We start from the raw sequence: 20340 nt of genomic DNA, 5'->3' as shown, positions 1-20340 counted from the left end.
AGTAAATCCTCAGCAATGCTGTGAGGTTTCATAGCTCTGGTGATTCTGAGTGCCACCAAATATGAAGCTTCAACGGCTGCTATATTTTGTTTGTGGTACTTGACACCAGTGTCAAGTCTGGCTTTCTTGAGTCCATCAGCTTTGCTTCTAAAATAGTTGGTATCCTTGCCGGCAAAGCTCAGATGCTTGCTACCAAAATGGAGTTTTAGTTTGTTTGGCTTCATAGATACAGCTGATAGAACTTCACAACAAATAACGCATTGCGGTTTCTCAATTCCTGCTGTAATTATTGAGGCAAAACCATACTGTAAAAAATCCTCACTATATTTTCTTTTCTTAACGATCTTTTCTATACGATCCATTGTCATGGGATGGTTTGCTAATGAAAATAATATACAATAACTTTAATAATACAAAAGTTACATGGCATAACTTAGTCAATACAGTTCATTAAAGTTTCCTACAATTTACCATTCTGTGTGTGTTTGTTTTTACATACCTGTTACTATCACAAGGGGGCAATATTCATATCAACCACAGCTGAATATAAAAAGACCAATCAGCCCTGGTCGGTTTGGCTCAGCGGTTAAAGCTTCGGCCTGCGGTCTAGAGAGACCCGGGTTTGGTTCCCGCTAAGGGCATGTACCTCAGTTGCAGTTTGTCCCTGGCCCTGGTTGGGTCATGTGGGTGGCAACCACTCGATGTGTCCCTTTCACATCGCTGTTTCTCTCTCTCCCTCCCTCCCACTCTAGATGAACAAAATATCAAAAAATGTCCTCTAGTGAGGATAAAAAAAAAAAGACCAATCAGCATCCAGATTAAGTTCCCATGGTACAGATACTTTTTTTTGCAGTAGTTGATAATTTTACAGTACATGATTTTACATTTACCCAGTAATTATAATTCATGAAGTGTCATTTTTTCCTCCAATACTGCTGCTTTCAACATAGTAGCTGCTTTTAACAAAGTAGATGCTTTCCGCATAAGTACACTATGGCACCAACCTTGTCACATACACCTGTATCTGTACGGGGTGTATGTGATGGGGTTGGCACGATGATGTCATCATGCTGGGTACTCATATGTGGGCGCATCTGTTAGTGGGTGTATCTGCATGTGGGCGGACCTGCCTGGAGATGGATAGGGAGCGGTGTCTCGGTTCCTAAGACAATCAGAAATATGCGTTTTCTGATGGTGTTAGGTGATCCCTGTGAGAGGGTCGTTCAACCCCCAAAGGGATCGTGACCCACAGGTTGAGAACCGCTGATTTAGGATAATGTCTTCTGCTGTAGTGTGTGCCAGAATGTCAGAATTTCCTTCAAAATTTTATTTATTTTTCTTCTTTCAACTACATTTATTTATATTCTCACCCAAGGATATTTTTACATTTATCTTCAGACAGAGTGGGAGGACGAGAGAGAGAGAGAAACATCCATGTGAGAGAGACACATCAACGAGTTGCCACCTGCATGACCCCAACCAGGGCCGGGGACAAACCACAACTGCAGTATGCACCTTTGGCTGGAATCGAAACCAGAACTCTTTGGCCTGCAGGCCGACGCTCTAACTGCTGAGCCAAACCAGCCAGGGCTCCTTCATATTTTTTTTTAATTTTTAATTTTTTTTTTTTATCCTCACCCAAGGACATTTTTGCATTTATCTTCAGATAGAGAGGGGGAGAGAGAGAGAGAGAAACATCGATGTGAGAGAGACACATCAACTGGCTGCCACCCACACAACCCCAACTGGGGCTGGGGACAAACTGCAACTGAGGTACATGCCCTTAGCGGGAACCGAACCCGGGTCTCTCTGGACTGCAGGCCACCGCTCTAACCACTGAGCCAAACCGGCCAGGGCTCCTTCAAAATTTTAAGACACCTTGCATACTAAACAAAACACATCTCTAAGCCATGAGTCCCTGCTTTGAGCTATAGCAATAATGGTGCTCCCCACAGATGCACCAATTACATCATTATTTTTTAAATTGGTTTTTGGGACCAGTGACACACGAACATGTTAAATCGTATGTGTGTCAGTATCCCTATGTGGCTGCCTGGCCTCCCGCTCACGGAGTGGGCATGCCGTGGCACCAGCTCACACCCGCAGGCACTGGACAGTGGCCCTGTGAGTAGGGTGCTCGAAGCACCACTGTCAACCTCCATGCAATGCCTGGGGCAGCTCACTGGCTTATTGCCCTGGTGAAACACATGTGTCCAGACACGAAGAGACACCTGCCCTGTCAAGCTCTGAACACACTACATCCTTTCGGTTTCCCATGTGGCAAACACACAGATATCACCAGGCACAAGCAGAAGCTCTCTGTGGTCACACCTTCCCAGGCCTGTAGGTGCACTCAAAACACTGTAAGAAAACGAAGAGGCGCTCCCTGCCCACACTCTGAGGAACCTGGCAGGACGGAACACACAGAGCACGTCAAAGGCCAGGGGCAGGCACGAACACAGCGACGCCTGAGCACAGCGACACAAAAGGTCACAGGCCGGCGCAGAATCATAAATATCTCACCCAGATTCTGGGCAGGAATTCCTTGAGCACTAACCAAGACCAGCACAGCACCCAACAGCACCCCAATCTATCCTTGTGTACCTCCCACCCCTGGTACTCAGTTCCAGCCCACAGGGCTTCCCAGGTAAGTCCGCTCCACCAGCCCCAATGGGCCTTCAAACACCTGCCTGCTGACCGGTTATCTCTACAGGCTGGCCCAAGAAGCACCTCCACAGTTCTTCTACCAAAAGCCCATTTTTGCTGTTCAGTGTTCGCTTCCAGTACACCCTCATTTATTCAGAGCCTTTTGAATGCCACCTGGGTCCCTCTGTTCCTCCCATGCTGTGACTTCAATAGTTTGCACAGGCCACCTTAAAATCAGCTTACCAGGCTCTCCAGGTCATCCCACTATTTTCTTTCTTTTTGTTAATCCTCATCCAAGGATATTTTTCCATTGATTTTCAGAAAGAGTGGAAGGGAGGTATATATATAGAGAGAAACATTGACTGGTCGCCTCCCACACGACCTCAACCAGGGCCAGGGATCGAATCTGAAACCCAGGTATGTGCCCTTGACCAGGAGTCAAACCCATGACCGTTTGGTCCATGGGGTGATGCTCTAACCATTGAGCAAAACCGGCCAGGGCCCTCTCATTTCTTAACTCACATTTTCTGAGCATCCATGATACACCTCAACTTTGTCCCCCAAGATCCTGGCCAGTCAAGTCTAGAACTTTTCGGGCACACTGTTTTTAGCTGAAGGTACTAGTCATGGGTTCAGGCTGCAAACAGAGACACAGATACTGGCTGGACATGAAAACCCTGGCTCTAGACATGGGACTAGCTAGAGTGGGGACAACCACCAAAGGCAGCTGGACGCTGCCACTCGCCTGTGGCCACATACCACTGTTCCGGGCTCTTGACACCGCTCTGCTACCAAGAATCATCTGTCCTTCTTAGTGTTTGTGGGCAACTTCTCCGGGGGGGCAGGAAAGGGAACAACTGTTCCCTCTCCAACTTCCAAAAAGGTGGAACTCTTTAGATGAGCTCTACCAACCAAAATACATAGGATATTTGGTGGATATGTAGATAAAAAAAACAAGAGAAGCCTACTGCACTAAAGGCAGTGGCTAGCACACACACACACACACACACACACACACACACTCACTCAGCACTGTAAGAGTTCTATGATCTACACAACTTGCTCTTCTCATAAACAACTACCTTCTTCCTCTCTCCTTTTAGCTTCGCTCATCAGACACAGGAATTTCCCCTCCTCTGGGAACACGGTCATTATGCATTTCCTACTATTTGGACTTTTACTTCAAGGCCAGCATCACCCACCAGGGCTTGGCGACGTCACCCACAGTTGTTCCATTTTTTGACAAAACCTCAAGTTCCCAGTGCTCCATGCGCTCTGTTCCGGCTCCGTCCACAGACCCCGAGGATCCCGCCCTCCGGCACACTGCTCTCCTCTCACCGCTGGGAACTGACCGCATGCTCACCTGGTGCCGCCCTTCCTCCTGCCCAGGTGGCTGTGCTCGTCCTAGCCCTCAGCAGGGACCCACAGCCCTGGTCGGTGTTACAGCTTCACCATGGGCATCCAGGGTTGGAAATGCATATACTCTTCCTCGGTGCCACCCACTAGCCAGCTGTGTTCCTTCCTTAAGGAGCTAGCTACTTCTGAAGCAGTAACAGTCCCTAGCTCTACCTGCACCCCAAGGATCTTCAGTTTCCTGCCCAAGGTTTGGAATTCCAAGGACTGCATGAATTAGCAGGAGAAAGGGGCAGATGTCACTTCCCTGACGGTCCTCTGGGGGGATAACACCCACCCGATCAGCCACAGACAGACACAGTCAACTTCCCACTGAAATGACCATCTTTCACAAGGGTGAGAACACACTTCCTTGTACCTGTGAATGACTTCAGTAGTTCCCGATTCTTTCGTTGTAAATAATTCTGCAACACTGACTGAAAATCGCTACCGATAGATGTGTGGCAGTTCAAGTTCAGACCGTCTTACGTTCACACAGGTGCAAAGGCACAGGGTAGATCCCGGATAAGAACAGGCAGGTGCACAGATGGACACAGGCTGACAAAGGTCCTTTACTAGTGGCCCCCACTCAAAGTGAGCGTGTGTGTTCACTCAGCCTTTCTGCCGTCGCTCACATGGCTCTCCTCACCAGGGGTGCGTCTACCCTGTCCTCGGCCCGTCCGATACGGCCCTGTGCACGTCCGCGCTCTCTGGGAAACCTGGCCTTAGGCTGCTCCCACCACTCATGTCCCTGCCCCTGAACCCCACAGCACCAAGCCGCCTCTCAGAGTTAAACCTCCATTACTCATGTCTCTGCGATTTTATTTCATGTGTCTCGACACCATAAGCAGCTGGAACACAGGGACAGAGCCTTGCATTCCCCGGCACATCCCCCTACCACGCACCCACCACGGTGCTGAGCTCACGGCCACCAAGGAGCTTGCTGCTGTCCTGAGCACTCCCTCTGCAGTGGTTCCAGAAATCTCTTTGTGGACTGGAAACATACGGTCAGGAAACTTTGTTTGGGTGAAACTGGGGTCTGAGTCACTGACATCTATCTGCTGAGACACTCAGGCTGCCTTACAGGAGACAGTGGCTCAGAAGCGAGGCAGGGGCAAGGCTGTCCCTGACCAGCCTGTTCCGGGAGGGGACAGAAGCACGGAGGCTCCGGACACACAGAGCGCGCAGAGGAGTCACACAGTTGGCCCAGGGGGCCCAGACTTGGTATGCCGGCATTTCCAGCTTCCCCTTTTCTCCTCCTGACAGCCCTGAACGCGGGGGTGGTAGGAGCCAAGTACAAGAGCTCGGAGCAGTTCCCAGGCCAGCCCAGGATGCCAGGACTGGTGTTCAAACAGAGGACGAACAGCTGAGGCTGGGGAAAAGGACCCCAACCAAGCACCAGATGCCAGCTCCAAGGGACTGGAGAGTAAACGTCTCTTCCTCCACACACCCAGCCCGGAGAGCGAGGCTCCGCTGTGGCTGTGGGGTCACAACACTCACCCACTTTGCAATGGGGCAGCCGCGCGAGCTCTTCCCCTCCTTCCCGGTATAGATGACCTTCTCAATCCGGATGGCTTTCCCCTTCTCTCCATACCTGCAGAGGGAGACAGAAGCACCATTAACTCGGAGGAACCCAAAGGTGAGCAACGTCCAGTGAGAAGGCAAGCATCAGGGGGTTTCGAGTTACTAGGGGGGCAAAAAGAAGAAAGAGAAAGGTGTCCATGTTTATTCTGTGCTGAGCGCCTCTGGGGACATGGTGGACACTTCTAGTTCCCAAGGCCTCTGGTCCATCTGGCCCAGCTCTGTCCCAGGGATTATCCCCGATTATCGCCTGAGCCTCCAGGAAGGTAGTCAAACCAAAGGGCACACCTAGGCATTTGTGTCTAGCCCTAGGCTGAGTCCCTCTGAGAGCTAGCTATTTATAAATTCAACAAACAGAAAATAAATGGGGAAACCCTTATCATGCTCTTTCAACAATCCCCGGCTGACATTTCAACATGAGGAAGACAGCTAAGGCCAGGAGAGGTGACAAAGGACAAATTGGCCCCGAGATTCCCCCGGACAGTAAACACATCTGGTTCCCGCACACACTCGGCCTTGGCCCACACACACGTGCACACACTCAGGGATTCTGAGACCATCGAATTAACCAAGGCACCTTCAGAGGGGATTACACTATGGTCCCCAGAGCTGAGCTGCCCTGTCAGGGTCACACAACTACCTGGGGACCATGATGCTTAAAGCGCAGTCCTGCCAGCCAGACGAACTGGGCTTGCGTGCCAGCCCAGCTACTTTCTTACTACAAGCACTGTGACCAAATGACTGAACTTCTCCACCCCTGAGTTTCCTCATCTGTAAAATGGAGATAAAAATGATTTCTTCCCCCTGGGCTTAGAAAAAGATCAAATGAGGCAACCCACAAGGAGTGCATTATTTCAAGTGCTTTGAAGTTCCTGGCATGAGGGAAGAGTCCAATCAACATTAATTATTCTTAATAATGTAAGCAGTCTTCGTACAGAATTCTCTTATTTTCAATAGCTTTTTAGTTTCAGGTACACAATCCTATCACCTGCAAATAGCGGCCCCACCCCCTCCTGTCCCCGCTTTCTGCCTCTGCAGCAGTCTCCTGTCCACTGGGCGGTGCTTCCTAAGTGCCAGCAGGCATCTTTGCTTATTTCCTGACTTTACTGGAAATGCTCCCAACCACTCATCACTGAGATGAGGCTCACTGACTCTGGGATAGAGACAGAGACTTCCTGACTTTGAAAGGGTCTCCTGTTCTAAGAATTTTTAATCAAAAATTGATTACTTTTGTTAACCAATAAAGTTACTTGGATTTGTTGTTGTTGTTGTTGTTAATCCTCATCCGAGGATATTTTTCCACTTATTTATTTATTTTTACACAGAGTGGAAGGGAGAGAGGGAGGGAGAGGGAGAGAGAGAGAAACATCGAGGTGAGAGAGACACATCAACTGGCTGCCTCCTGCATGACCCTGACTGGGGCTGGGGATTGAACCTGCAACTCAGATACATGCCTATGACTGGGAATCAAACCCACAACCCTTTGGTCTGTGGGCCAATGCTCTAACCGCTTAGCCAAACTGGCCAAGGCAAGTTAATCAAATTTTTTTAAATGTTAAAAAAAAAGGAACTGATTACTTTCATCAAATACATTTTTACCAGCTAAGGAGAGAGATAACTGAATGGTTTTTCTCCTTTGTTATGGTCAATTAACATAATATGCTATTTGAACAGACTTCCTAAATCAAACTTTCCTTGTGTTTCTATATGTACCCAACATGGTCAACGCCTGTCACTCTAATATACTATTTAAGAGAATGTAATGTTACCCTAGCTCTTCCAGTTACCCTACCGTCAACACACAGTCACACACCGGCTCTATCTCACTCCACTTCTAGAAATCTCTACTTCAGAGATGACTGTGCAAATACACCAAGACTCAGGAACAACATATTCCTTATTGCATCAACAACAGAAAAAATCAGAAACAACTGAAGTGTCCAGCATAGGACTGGCTAAGTAGAATATAATAAACTTCCATACAATGGAAAACCATGTAGCCATCTAACAGGAGTCAACAGAACTACATGGGCAGCAGGGAAGCAGCTACACACAGTAGGTCCAGTATGACTGATCCCATTTGGTTCAAAATTTCTTTACATCCATACGTGTACCTTGATAAATGCTTAGAAAAAGTGGAAAGGTAAGCATTTTTTTTTTTAGTTTCTCCCAGGAAGGCGAAGAGCGAAGAGTTTATTCATTCTTAAGTTTTTTTAAAAGGCCTTTTACAGACATGTTTTATTTTTGTAACTGGAAAAGAGAACTAATATTTTTTAAACAGTTGATCTAAGGTTTCTCTACGTTCTCTGTTTCACTTGAGGCTCAGTGAACAAGCGAAAAGTGTTTCTGACAATTACCACATTAAAATGCCCAGGCTGTGTTCGTCCTGTATAGGTTGCGCTTGCAGACAGCACGGGGCGTTTACACAGCATGGGCTGGCTCAAGAGGACAAGCCCAGATAGTGCTGCTTTTGTTTGGGTCCAGGAAAACTTTGAATGCAACAAGGTTTATCAGGAAGGGGCTCACGAGGGCAGAGGCTGGGCACTCGCTGTGTGCTGGGGTCGCTGCGGGAAGAACAGCCGGAGGTGACCACACTGCCCCCACCCAAACAGACAGGAAGGATATCATGTTCCCCACAGGAGGGTGAGCTGAGGACACTGGCACGGGCTCGACTAGGACCTTCCCCACCATCCCACCCCTGTGAGAAATGCTTCCTGCAGCAAACTGCGTATTCCAGAGCCAACATAAGGGCCAAGCACTGAATGTCCAGCTAGGCATTTAAAAAAAAAAACCCGCACTGTCTCAGTGTTTAAAGACAACCAACCAATTCTAGAGTTAATTCTTTTTTCTTAAATGTCTCACTTTCTGGCCTATCATTAAGAGGCCCCCTTTTAGAATATAGATGAATTCCTAGACCCTAAACTAAGTCTGTAAGAACAGGCTGAAACCCTGGTCCCAAGGGTAACCTCATCATCCTAGCCAGTGGCTCTTAAAGGTGGTGCCAGGACCAGCATCACCTGGAAACCTGGGAGGAATGCAGATTCCGGGGCTGCACCCCAGAGACTGGGGCTGGGGGGCCGTCTGTGCTTTCACAAGCCCCACAGGAAACGGAAGCACTTCAAGTTTGAGAACCCCTGGTCTAATGTGGTGCTTCTTTGGGGTTACCTCTGTCACCCAGTAATGAGACCAGCTCCCCAACACTCGGAAGAATAGTGCTGGTTCTTCATTTCCGGAATGAACCTTTACTGAACTCCGAGGCTGCAGAGAAGCCCCATCCAGCCAGAGGCCGTGTGGCTCCGTGCAGCACACCATTCTAGACAGGGGTTTGAACCACTGGTTCCAATCATCAGCGACAATGAGGAGGAGCTGGGGAGCTGGAGGTATGGAACGCGTAAAAAATTGGGATATTATTTTAGAGTTCCCCTCCTTTCTGCAAATCTTTACCAGATAAGCTAAAGGCACCAAAGACTCCTTGATTTCAGTCTGCTTCCCCTCCTGCCTTTGGCCAACTCCTGGCAGTAGTGTGGTCGGTCCTGCAGAGAAAAGGGGGAGCTCTAGGGAAAGAGACAGCCTGAACCATTCACAAATGAGACTCCCAGACAGGTTATTTTCATCAATCATTCATTCCCCTTCTTGTTCCAAAAGGAGCTTAAAGAGATGTCTATGTGATAAAAATAACGGGTGATGGGACAGACAGACATGATGTTGGTACACAAAATGCAAACAGTGGGGTTTTGTGGGTATTTTCGAGATGAGCCTGGAACGTTTCATCATATGAGAAATCAAAGAAGCTAATGAAGACTCCTTAGGGTCCTTCATTCCTGTCAAAAGGACCCTGGAATTAACCTGAACAGGCCCCCACAGGACAAAGACTCCTTCTAATGGGGGTACACGAATCTGGCTCCAGCTTATGAGCAGCCAACATAAAGATGCAAACACAATCTGTTACATGGTTTACAAGGTCCTCAAGATAAAAATAAAGCAGTTGCTGAAGAAAAACACAAGTATTCCTGGTCTTGAGAGGAATTTCACCCTTGGATCAGTTTCTGAAGAATCTATACGTGGCAGTTATTTTTAAAGCAATGAGAGGAGCAAAAAGGAAAAAATATCTCAACTTGATCAGTGTCTCTCTCTTTTTTTATATCCTCAACTGAGGATATTTTTTCCATATTTTGTTCAGATAGAGTGGGAGGGGGAGAAAGGAAGAGCGAGAAAGGGAGATATGATGCGAAAGGGACCCATCGAGTGCCCGCCACCCGCACGACCCAACCAGGGCTGGGGACAAACTGCAACCGAGGTACATGCCCTTAGCGGGAACCAAACCTGGGTCTCTCCGGACTGCAGGCCGACACTCTAACCGCTGAGCCAAACCGGCCAGGGCTGATCGGTGTCTCTTAATCCTTGTTTCAAAACATAGTCTTCTATAACTACGAGTTATTTAACTGCTATCCAGAAAACTCATAAATTTGCGACCAAGAAACACACACACAAAAATTGTCCCAGATCAAACATGTACATTTTTTATGTTATAGATTTTTTAAACATTTTTTGAGAGAGAGAAACATCAATGTGTGAGTAAAACATTAATCAACTGCCTCCTGCAGGCCCCCTACTGGGGAGCAAGCCCACAACCCAGGCATGTGCCCTGACCAGGAATCAAACCAGCAATGCCCAACCAACAGAGCCAGGGCCAAACTTGTATATCTGACTCCCCAACAGCCCCCAACCTGCAAACATTAGTGTGAGAATTCTTTACAAAAGTCAATGGCCATGGAGTAAAGACAGCCTCTTTAATAAATGGTGGTGGGAAAATTGGACAGTTACATGCAAAAAAATAAAACTAGACCATCAACTTACACCATACACAAAAATAAACTCGAAATGGATAAAAGACTTAAATGTGACCCGTGAATCCATAAAAATTCTAGAAGAAAATGTAGGCAACAAAATTTCGGACATCATACGGAGCAGAATTTTCACTGATACATCACCTAAGGCAACAGAAACAAAGGAAAAAATGAACACATGGGACTACATCAAACTAAAAAGCTTCTGCACAGCAAAAGAAACAATCATCAAAATGGAAAGACAACCCACTGTATGGGAGAACATCATTGCCAATGATGTATCAGATAAAGGGTTAATTTCCAATATATATAAAGTGCTCATACAACTCAACAAAAGGAAGACAAAGAACCCAATTAAAAAATGGGCAGAGGAGTTGAATAGACACCTCTCCAAACAGGACATACAAATGGCCAAGAGACATATGAAGAAATGCTCAACATCACTAATCATCAGAGAGATGCAAATTAAAACAACAATGAGGTATCACCTCACACCTGTCAGAATGGCCGCCATCAACAAATCATTAAACAACAAGTGTTGGCGAGGGTGTGGAGAAAAGGGGGCTCTAGTACACTGCTGGTGGGAATGCAGACTGGTGCAGCCACTATGGAAAACAATATGGTGTTACCTCAAAAATTAAAAATTGAACTTCCATTTGACCCAGTGATCCCGCTTCTAGGAATATACCCTAAAAAGCCTGAAACACCAATCAGGAAGAATATATGTACCCCCATGTTCGTAACAGCACTATTTACAATAGCTAAGATCTGGAAACAGCCCAAGTGTCCATCAGTAGACGAATGGATAAAAAAGCTGTGGTACATATACACAATGGAGTACTATGCAGCGGTAAGAAAGAAAGATCTCTTATCCTTTGAGATGACATGGAGGGACCTGGAAAGTATTATCCTAAGTGAAAGAAGCCAAGCAGAAAAAGACAAATACCACATGATCTCACTTATATACGGAATATAATGAACATAACAGTCTGAGGAATACGGTAGACCCAGAAACATGGAAGTAGGGCACAGACTGACATCCCTCAGAAGAGGGAGTAGGGGGTTAGGAAGAGATAAACCACAGAACTTATATGCATGTATACATAACCAATAGACAAGAACAACAAAGCCGGGGACGGAGCGGGGGTGAGGTTGGGAGGGGTTGCCAATGGGGTAAAAAAGAAGAAACATCTGTAACAAAAAAATAAATAAAAAATTTTAAAATAAAATAAATAAATAAATAAGTCAATGGCCAAAACGATGCCCCTCCCAACCTGGAATGTACAACACATACCCTGTTTTAAATCAGTTTCATTCTCATGAACTCAGAGGTACCCTTTCAATCAGGCTTGAATTTATACCTTAGGTCTCTGATCAACTGCTTTTCTAATGGGCTACCCTGAATAGAAATGTTTCCAGCCCTGGCCAGTTTGCTCAGTGGTTAGAGCGTCGGCCTGCGGTCCAGAGAGACCCGGGTTCGGTTTCCGCTAAGGGCACGTACCTCGGTTGCAGTTTGTCCCTGGCCCTGGTTGGTCGTGCAGGTGGCAGCCACTTGATGTGTCCCTTTCACTTTGATGTTTCTCTCTCTCTCTCTCTCTCTTCCTCTCTCTCCCTCCCACTCTTACTAAATAAAAAAAAATTTAAAAAAAAGGAAAAATGTCCTCTAGTGAGAATAAAAAAAAAAAAAAGAAAGAAAAAAGAAATGTTTCCAGATGGTACAGGAGAATTAAGAGTGATGACAGCAAACCACTATCCTCTATTCACCTTACCTTTTCCTCCTTCAGGGATGCTCTGAGTTCTTCAGTTCAAAATCATGTTCCCTGCTATATTAATGACAGGATTAGTCTGGCTCCTCTGGTCAGACAAAATCTGGTTCCCAAATTTGTGAAAACTTGGAGCCACTCAGCCTTCCACACATGTATGTGTATGTCTGAACAAACATGTTTATGTCTACATCTTTGCCTTTACTACTAAAACATACTAATGCTTGTTATTGAAAAATGCAGCAGTACACGTGTATATGAGGTAGACACTCTATGCAGTACTCACTAGTAAACACTGTGTGTCACATACAATCCATTTAGTTCATCTTCAACTCTCCTACAATGTGTACACATCTACCATCATCTCCATTTTGCAGATCAGAAAACTGGGTCACAGAGAACCCAGGTGACTCAGCAGTAAGAGGCAGGGCCAGGACTGACTGGACCTTAGTCGAGCCTCAGTGTCCATCTGCTCCCCATCACTGAGCTGTTTTACCGCTCCAAATACTGGAACTCATAGCATTTAATATCGGCTGTGGACACATAACCAGATTTTAAAATCTCTATTCACACAAACTGCTTTAAAAAACAAAAACAAAAGAGAGGTATTAAGTAAAAACCCTACAGTCTTGAGTTTGAATTGGAAGTGTTCATATAAACTCACGATGGGTTTAATCACTAAACAACAACAAAGTAAAAAACCTACACACACATCTTAGCTCTGCCTACCAAAATGGTCTAGAAACAACGAGCACCCCGGTGGCAATGACCATGCCTAGCACCCAGAGTTTGTTTTCTAAATTCTTTTTCTCACAATAAAAGAAACCAGTACTGATCGGATAAACACACAATGTGAGCCCAGAACATCTTGTCATACGAGAAATCAAGAAAGCTATTCAAAACTCCTAGGATCATGTTGAAAGAAATAACCACCGGCTACAGTTGGGACAGTACATTCCTCTAAGTTAAGGTACAAAACATCATCGATAAAGTAGTTTTGAAAAAACAAATGAAAGAATAAACAATTTGATTCTGATCCCGCCTTTACACCTAGCACCAATTTCTAGGACGCAGGACAGAAGACCATGTTAAACAATACCACAGGAGAGCTAGCAACAGAATTCAGACCACAGAAAACTCTATAAACCATATAACCATTTAACCATGTTTCTTTGATAAAAAATATTTCAAGAAAGAGAGAGGAAAAGGGAGAGGGGAACCAATGAAGGGCAGGCCTAGACAGAAAGAAACCCAGAAGCAGTAAGGGTAAGAATCCCACATTCAAGCATCCACAGTCTGAATATCAATATTCCTTTCTGTATGTTGTCCAGTACAAGGCAACGAACATGAGAGGTGCTTAAAATCCACAGTCTATCAGCAATTTGCCCATTTCTCCTTGGACACGTGCGCATCACTCACCGCTCCTCCATGAGTTCCCGGATAGAGGCTACTGTGGGGCCAGATCCCAGGTGAGTGTAATACGGACCTTCATCTTTCTCCACTATTTGTTCTGCAGAAACACAGAGTAAACATTAATTGGAGACACCAATTCATCAACATTCATTTGGAAAGGCAAATCACCAATGGGAAAGTTAATGGGCACATTATAAAACAGGAAATTCAAATGGCTTATAAATAGGTGACAATGTGTTCAACCCCATTAGAAAATAGAAAGTACAAATTAAAATCACAATAAAACACCATTACACATAGGCCAAACTGGCAAAAATTTTTAAATATAAAACCATGTGTTGTCAAGACTGTGGTCCAACCATGTTGGAATTGAGCTTATCATCCTACATATTCTAGACCAGGGGTCGGCCAACCACTCCACTCCAGGGATCCACCCAAATGGACTAAAAACAAGGACTCGACAGTACCTGTGTGCCCATGTTCAAGTAGCATTAGTCACAAGAGCCAAAGGGGAAAACAACACAAGTGTCCATCAACAGATAAACAAAGTGTAGTCTAGCCACACAATATTATCCTACCACAAAAAGGAATAAAGTCTGGCACTCGCACTACAACACGGATGAACCTTGGAAACATTGTGCTAAGTGAAATAAGCCAGGCACAAGGAAAAATACTGTGTGACTCCACATGTTGAAACATCTACAATAGGCAAATTCATTCAGATAAAAATGAGAGGGTACCAGGGGCTGGGAGGAGTGGGGAAAGGGGAGTTACTACTTAATGGGTGCAGAGTTTCTGTTTAAGGTGAAGAAAAGGTTTTGGAAATAGTGGTGATGGCTGCACAATGCTGTGAATGTAATTAATGCCACTAAACTGTATACTTAAATGTGGTGAAAATGGCAAATTTTATGTTATGTGTATTTTACCACAATTTTCAAAAGAAAGGAATGAAGTACTGATTCAGGCCACAATGTGAATGAATCTCAAAAACATGATGCTGAGTGAAAGAAGCCAGACACAAAAGACCACATAGTTATGATTCCAGTCATATGAAACGTCCAGAATAGGTAAACCCATAGAGACAGAAAGCAGATTGGTGGTTGCCAGAGGCCGGGAGGAGGGAGAAATGGAAAGTAACTGCTGACGAGGGCTTTCTTCTGGAGTGGTCAAAATATTTTGGAACTACACAGGCAGTGGATGCACAACACTGTGAATGTACTAAATGCCACTGAATTGGTCACTTTTATATGATTCATTGTATGTTATGTAAAGTTCACTACATATTTTTAAAAGGAAGAAACTATTGATTCATGCAACAACATGGATGCATTTTCAACAATTTTTTCTAAGTGAAAGAAAGTGTTTTGACTGGATACTGAAGCCTAAAAACAAAAAGAACTTTATACAAATACTGTACTACAGTTGGAAAGTTTGTTTTATGTCTAAGGAGACATGACAACTAAATGCAATGTGGTATTCTGCATTGGGCCCTAGAACAGACAAGAGACATTCGTGGAAAAACTGATTTTTAAATGTACCGTAATTATGTAAGACATTTATATTAGGGGAAGCCAGGTAAAGGGGATACAGGAAACTCTCTGTTCCAACTTTGTAACTCTTCTATAAATGTAAAATTATTTCAAAATAAAGTTAAAAAATAAACAAAAACAAAAAAGCTATGCGGGGGGCCCTAAGTGGCTGATCATGTCATAGAGGACATGTGTACAAAATGTGTTCAAGAATTTTCAGAGTAACGTGTTTGCAGCCATCAAAATTGGAAACAACCCCTAAGCCAGCAACAGCAGAATGGATCAACGAAATGTACTAGTCACAGAAGGGCATACAGCCAGCAATGAGAACTGGCAACGCGCAACACCGCGGTTGAAGACTGCACCACAGCGAGGGAGAAAACTACAGCACGGGGCAAACACAGGGAGACTGCACTGAAGTAATATTCAAAGCTAAGCTCAACGAAACTACACTGTTTAGAGATCCATTGGCGGGGTAAAATTACTAGGGCTGAAATGTAAAATTGCAGACGTTCAACAATTTGTTAGCTATACAAAAATGGCAATTTCATACGGTTCAACCTTCAGCTAAAGAAAAAGAAGGAAATCGTCGTCACTGGTCAAGAGAGTGGTTCCCTCTGAGGGATGGGAGAGGAATGTGATTGGAAGAGTATACAGGGGGCATATGGGAAACCACAAATGGGCTATTTCTTGGTCTAGGTGGTGGTTACACAAGTGTTGATTTTATACATTTTCATTAAACAGTATATGAATGTTTTCTGTACTTTCTTATATAGCATATGGAGTTCACAATGTTTAAAATGAAAAAAAAAAAATTAATGTCATACCTATTCTATGCAGAGCATTTAGTTAAACTTTAACAGGGAAACAAGACAGGATAAAAACTGACTGGGCCCATCCTGGCCAGCTTGGCTCAGCGGTTAGAGCATCAGCCTGCGGACCAATGAATCACAGGTTTGAGAGCACGTACTGGTCAAGAGCACGTACCTGGGTTGCAGTTGGTCCCCGGCCCTGGTTGGGGTCATGTGGGAGGCAGCCACTCAATGTGTCCCTTCCACGTCGATGTTTCTCTCTCTCTTTCTCCCTCCCACTCTGTCTGAACAAAAATGGAAAAATGTCCTCTGCTGAGGATAAAAACAAAACAAAAATAAAACTGACTGAGCCCTTAAAAAGTGTATCATCTGGCTGGGTAGATAAGACCCACACATAAGAAGATAATGGCATTCCAAGTCAACAGGACAAGATTAATTTTTTAAAGCATGGTGTTGGGACAGCTGGGGGAAAAGTCTGATTAATACTTAATACCTTATCCCAAAATACATTCCAAATGGTTGAAAGCTTTACATTTTAAAAAAGTATATTAGATTATACAAGTTCTGGAAGAAAAACAATAGAAGAGTTTTTAAATAACCATGGAAGTGGTAAGATCTTCTCTACATATAATATGAAATTCAGAAGCCACGCATGCACACGCGCGCGCACACACACCCCCCCCCCCCCACACACACACCCGTTAAATTTAACTCAAGAAAATTTTAGCTCTGGCCAGGGAGCTCATTTGGTTAGAGCATCATCTGATATGCCAAGGTTGTGGGTTCAATCCCCAGTTAGGGCACATGCAAGAAGCAACCAAATACATCCATAAGTGGAATAATAAATCCCCCCCCCCTTCCTCTCCCTCTTAATTAAATCAATAAATAAAAAAAATTAAAAATTTTTATAGTAATTACTACCAAAACTCAAGCCAAAGGACAAATACCATACTGGGAAAAAATATCTGAAACTCACATCAGACAAAAAGCTTATTTCCTTAATATATCAAGAGCTCCTCCAGATAAATAAGGTCAATAACACAACGGAAAAATGAAAAAGGATAAAAATGGTTCTTTGAAAGGGAAATGAAAATGCTCAAACATGCATACAGTTTTATCATTCAAGGAGTCACCATCAAAGTCTGACAGTGCCTTGTGGGGTGAGGGTAAGGAAATCAGGCAGTGTGGAAAGTAACTTAGCAATATATTAAAAATACAACTGCCTCATCCACTTGACTCAGCAATTTCAAAGAATGTCAAATTCTTTTAAGAATTTATTTCTAGGAACTTGGGAATACTTTCACATGTACGAAATATGTACATACAAGAATACTTACTCCATCATCTATAACGACACAATCAGAAACCTCAATGTCCATCCTAATACATTGTGTTATAAACACATTATGGCACATCCATATAATAAAGTACTAAGCAGCTATCACAAGGGAATTAGGCAGCTCCAAATTTACTGATAAAAAATGTCCTCCAAGTATTTTAAGTGGGAAAACAAACTAACTATAATAGGCCAGTTAGTGTACACACATTAGCACATACGTCAGTACACATGCACACATATGCAAGCATAAAGGTGTATATGCCATGACCCACACTAAGTGTAAGAGCAAACTGGCAATGCTGTGTGCAGCCCAGTGAATTGAAAGGAGTTGCCGACTTCTTAGGGCTTCCACTAATGTCCTGGGTCAGGTTCTTGCCTGAATTATTGTCATGGTCTTCTAAATGATCTCAGTCCTCCTAGGTCAACCTACCCAACACCACCCACTATACTTCCCAAAACAGAAATCTAGTCACATCACTTTCCACTGGTGACTCCATGCTAAACAGAAGACAGAGCCCAAGTTCCAGGGCACAGTCTCCAAGGCCCGAGGGAGCCATCTATGCATACCCCCCAGCCTTATATCCTGCAATCGCCACACGGCTTCTTCCACACAACCAGGCAACATCCCTGTGTCTTTAAACGCGTTTTCTCGTCGATAACAGTGTCTTCCTCTACTTCTCTCTTTGGAAAACTCATCTCTTAAGGCCTAGTTTAAATGTCTCCTTTTCTGTGAAACCTACTGGACTTCTCAGGCTCGTTTTCCCCGAGTTCCTAGAGCACCTTGCATACAACAAAAATATCAAAGCACGTATCACAGTACACTTTTAGTGTTAACATGGAACAGCAGAATGAACGTGGAGAGACCTGCGCAACTGTGCCAAGTTACCTTCTCAGCCTCTGTAATTCTCAAGTATTCCATGGCGCTAAGTGCAGTATTTGGTGCAATTCATGAGCTCAATAAGTAGCTGCTGCCCATACTCTGCCAAGCAAACTGTGTGATTGTAGTCAACTTACAACAACCCTTATGAGCCTTTAAAGAGTTAAAATAATGTCTCAACAACTATAGAATTGTTGAGTATTAGATGAGATGTAAGGTACCTAGTACAGTTCAACCTATCAGTGCTTAAATATTTCATGAATGAATGAATATTTTCAACTAAGGGATTAAAAATGACGTGCTCCTTGCCCTGGCCAGTTTGGCTCAGCGGTTAGAGCGTCCACCTGCGGTCCGGAGAGACCCGGGTTCGGTTCCCGCTAAGAGCATGTACCTTGGTTGCAGTTTGTCCCCGGCCCTGGTTGGTCGTGCGGGTGGCAGCCACTCGATGTGTCCCTTTCACATCGATGTTTCCCTCTCTCTCTCTTCCTCTCTCTCCCTCCCACTCTGTACAAAAAATGGAAAAATGTCCTCGGGTGAGGATAAAAAAAAAAAAAAAAAAAAAAATGACGTGCTCCAGCCCAGCTAGTGTGCTCCAGCCCAGCTAGTGTGGTTGAGCGTCGACCCATGCACCAAGAGGTCGCCAGTTTGATTCCTGGTCAGGGCACATGCCCAGGTTGTGGGCCAGATCCCCAGTGGGGGGCATGCAGGAAGTGGCCAATCGATGTTCTCACCGATTGGTGTTTCTATCTCTCTATCCCTCTCCCTTCCTTGCTCTCTAAAATCAATAAAGAAAAATTTTTTTAAATGACATGCTCCAGCCCTGGCTGGTGTTGCTCAGTGGTTAGGACATAGACCTGTGCACCAAAGGGTCGTGGGTTTGATTCCTGATCAAGGGCACGTACCTGGGTTGCAGGTTCAATTCCCAGCCCCAGTCAGGGCATATGTGGGAGGCAACCAATCGATATATGTCTCTCTCACATCGATATTTCTCTCTCTCTCAATCTCCATCCCTCCCTCCTTTCCTTCCGCTCTCTCTAAAATTCAATGGAAAAAAATACCCTCGGGTGAGGATTAACAACAACAAAAAGACTTGCTCCAAATCTACACTATTTTGAACCATGAGACAGAGAATTACAAAAGGATGCATGTGAAGTAGGGAAGGGGAGGAGACCTGGGGGAGAGGGGGAGAGAGTGTAAGAACGTCAGTGTTGCCCTGGCCGGTTTGGCTCAGCGGTTAGAGCGTCGGCCTGCGGTACAGAGAGACCCGGGTTCGGTTCCCGCTGAGGGCATGTACCTCGGTTGCAGTTTGTCCCCAGCCCTGGTTGGTCGTGCGGGTGGCAGCCACTCGATGTGTCCCTTCACGTCGATGTTTCTCTCTCTCTCTCTCTTCCTCTCTCTCCCTCCCGCTCTATCTGAACAAAAAATGGAAGAATGTCCTCGGGTGAGGATAAAAAAAAAAAAGAACGTCAGTGTTGGAATTAATGGTCTGAAAGCTCTTTGTAGGCACTAGGATGTTCCATCGCCTCCAGAAAACAGAACGTGAGAACATGCCAGAAGGTCTGAGCTCTATTCCAGTTTCTGTTGTCTGGAGAAAAGTCAAAGTCATGGATTGAATGCAGGGTCTTACACTGGAACTAGAACATAATGATGTAGCTTTTGGGGACTACCTTGTGCTCAAAATCAGAAAAACTAAAAACATACACAGTTAAGGGCAGGGAAAGGAGATGTTTAAGGAGCAGATGTAAACCAAATCTTGGCAACTCCATCCCAGCAGCGGGGAAAAAGGTATAAAAATCCAAAACCAAGCCAACCTGGAAGCTGAAGGGTCAGGTTCCTCTGGGGAAGCCCACGAAAGCACAAAGAGCAGACACTGCCCCAAGGGCCAAACAAAACCAAAGTCATTCTCTTCCTTGGAGCAGTTTACAAGGCAGCCCAAGGAGTCTTAAAGAAGTACAGTGATACCTCGGTTCTCGAACATAATTCGTTCCAGGAGGACGGTCGAGAACCAAATTGTTCGAGAACCGAAGCAATGAAACCCAATAGGAAATAATGGAAACTGGATTAATTCGTTCCAAGCCCCAGAAAATGCCTATTTACTGGCCTAATTTGTATATAATATGTAGAAAAACATAAGTCTCAAC

General features: G+C 44.8%; 1 protein-coding gene across 3 annotated transcripts in view; it reads right to left on the bottom strand.

The window, feature by feature from the left end:
• Positions 1-20340, bottom strand: part of TET3 (tet methylcytosine dioxygenase 3) — a 112563-nt gene that overhangs the window by 20330 nt on the left and 71893 nt on the right. For all 3 annotated transcript variants that reach the window (XM_036263169.1, XM_036263170.1, XM_036263171.1), the window contains 2 exons: positions 13649-13739; positions 5539-5632 (listed from right to left, as the gene is read on the bottom strand). In XM_036263169.1, the coding sequence (XP_036119062.1) occupies positions 5539-5632; positions 13649-13739 (185 nt within the window). The remainder of the gene's footprint in view (positions 1-5538; positions 5633-13648; positions 13740-20340) is intronic.

Source organism: Molossus molossus, unplaced genomic scaffold (assembly GCF_014108415.1).
Source record: "Molossus molossus isolate mMolMol1 unplaced genomic scaffold, mMolMol1.p scaffold_m16_p_15, whole genome shotgun sequence".
NCBI classification, from domain to species: Eukaryota; Metazoa; Chordata; class Mammalia; order Chiroptera; family Molossidae; genus Molossus; species Molossus molossus.
This window is presented reverse-complemented; position numbering and strand designations above follow the sequence as displayed.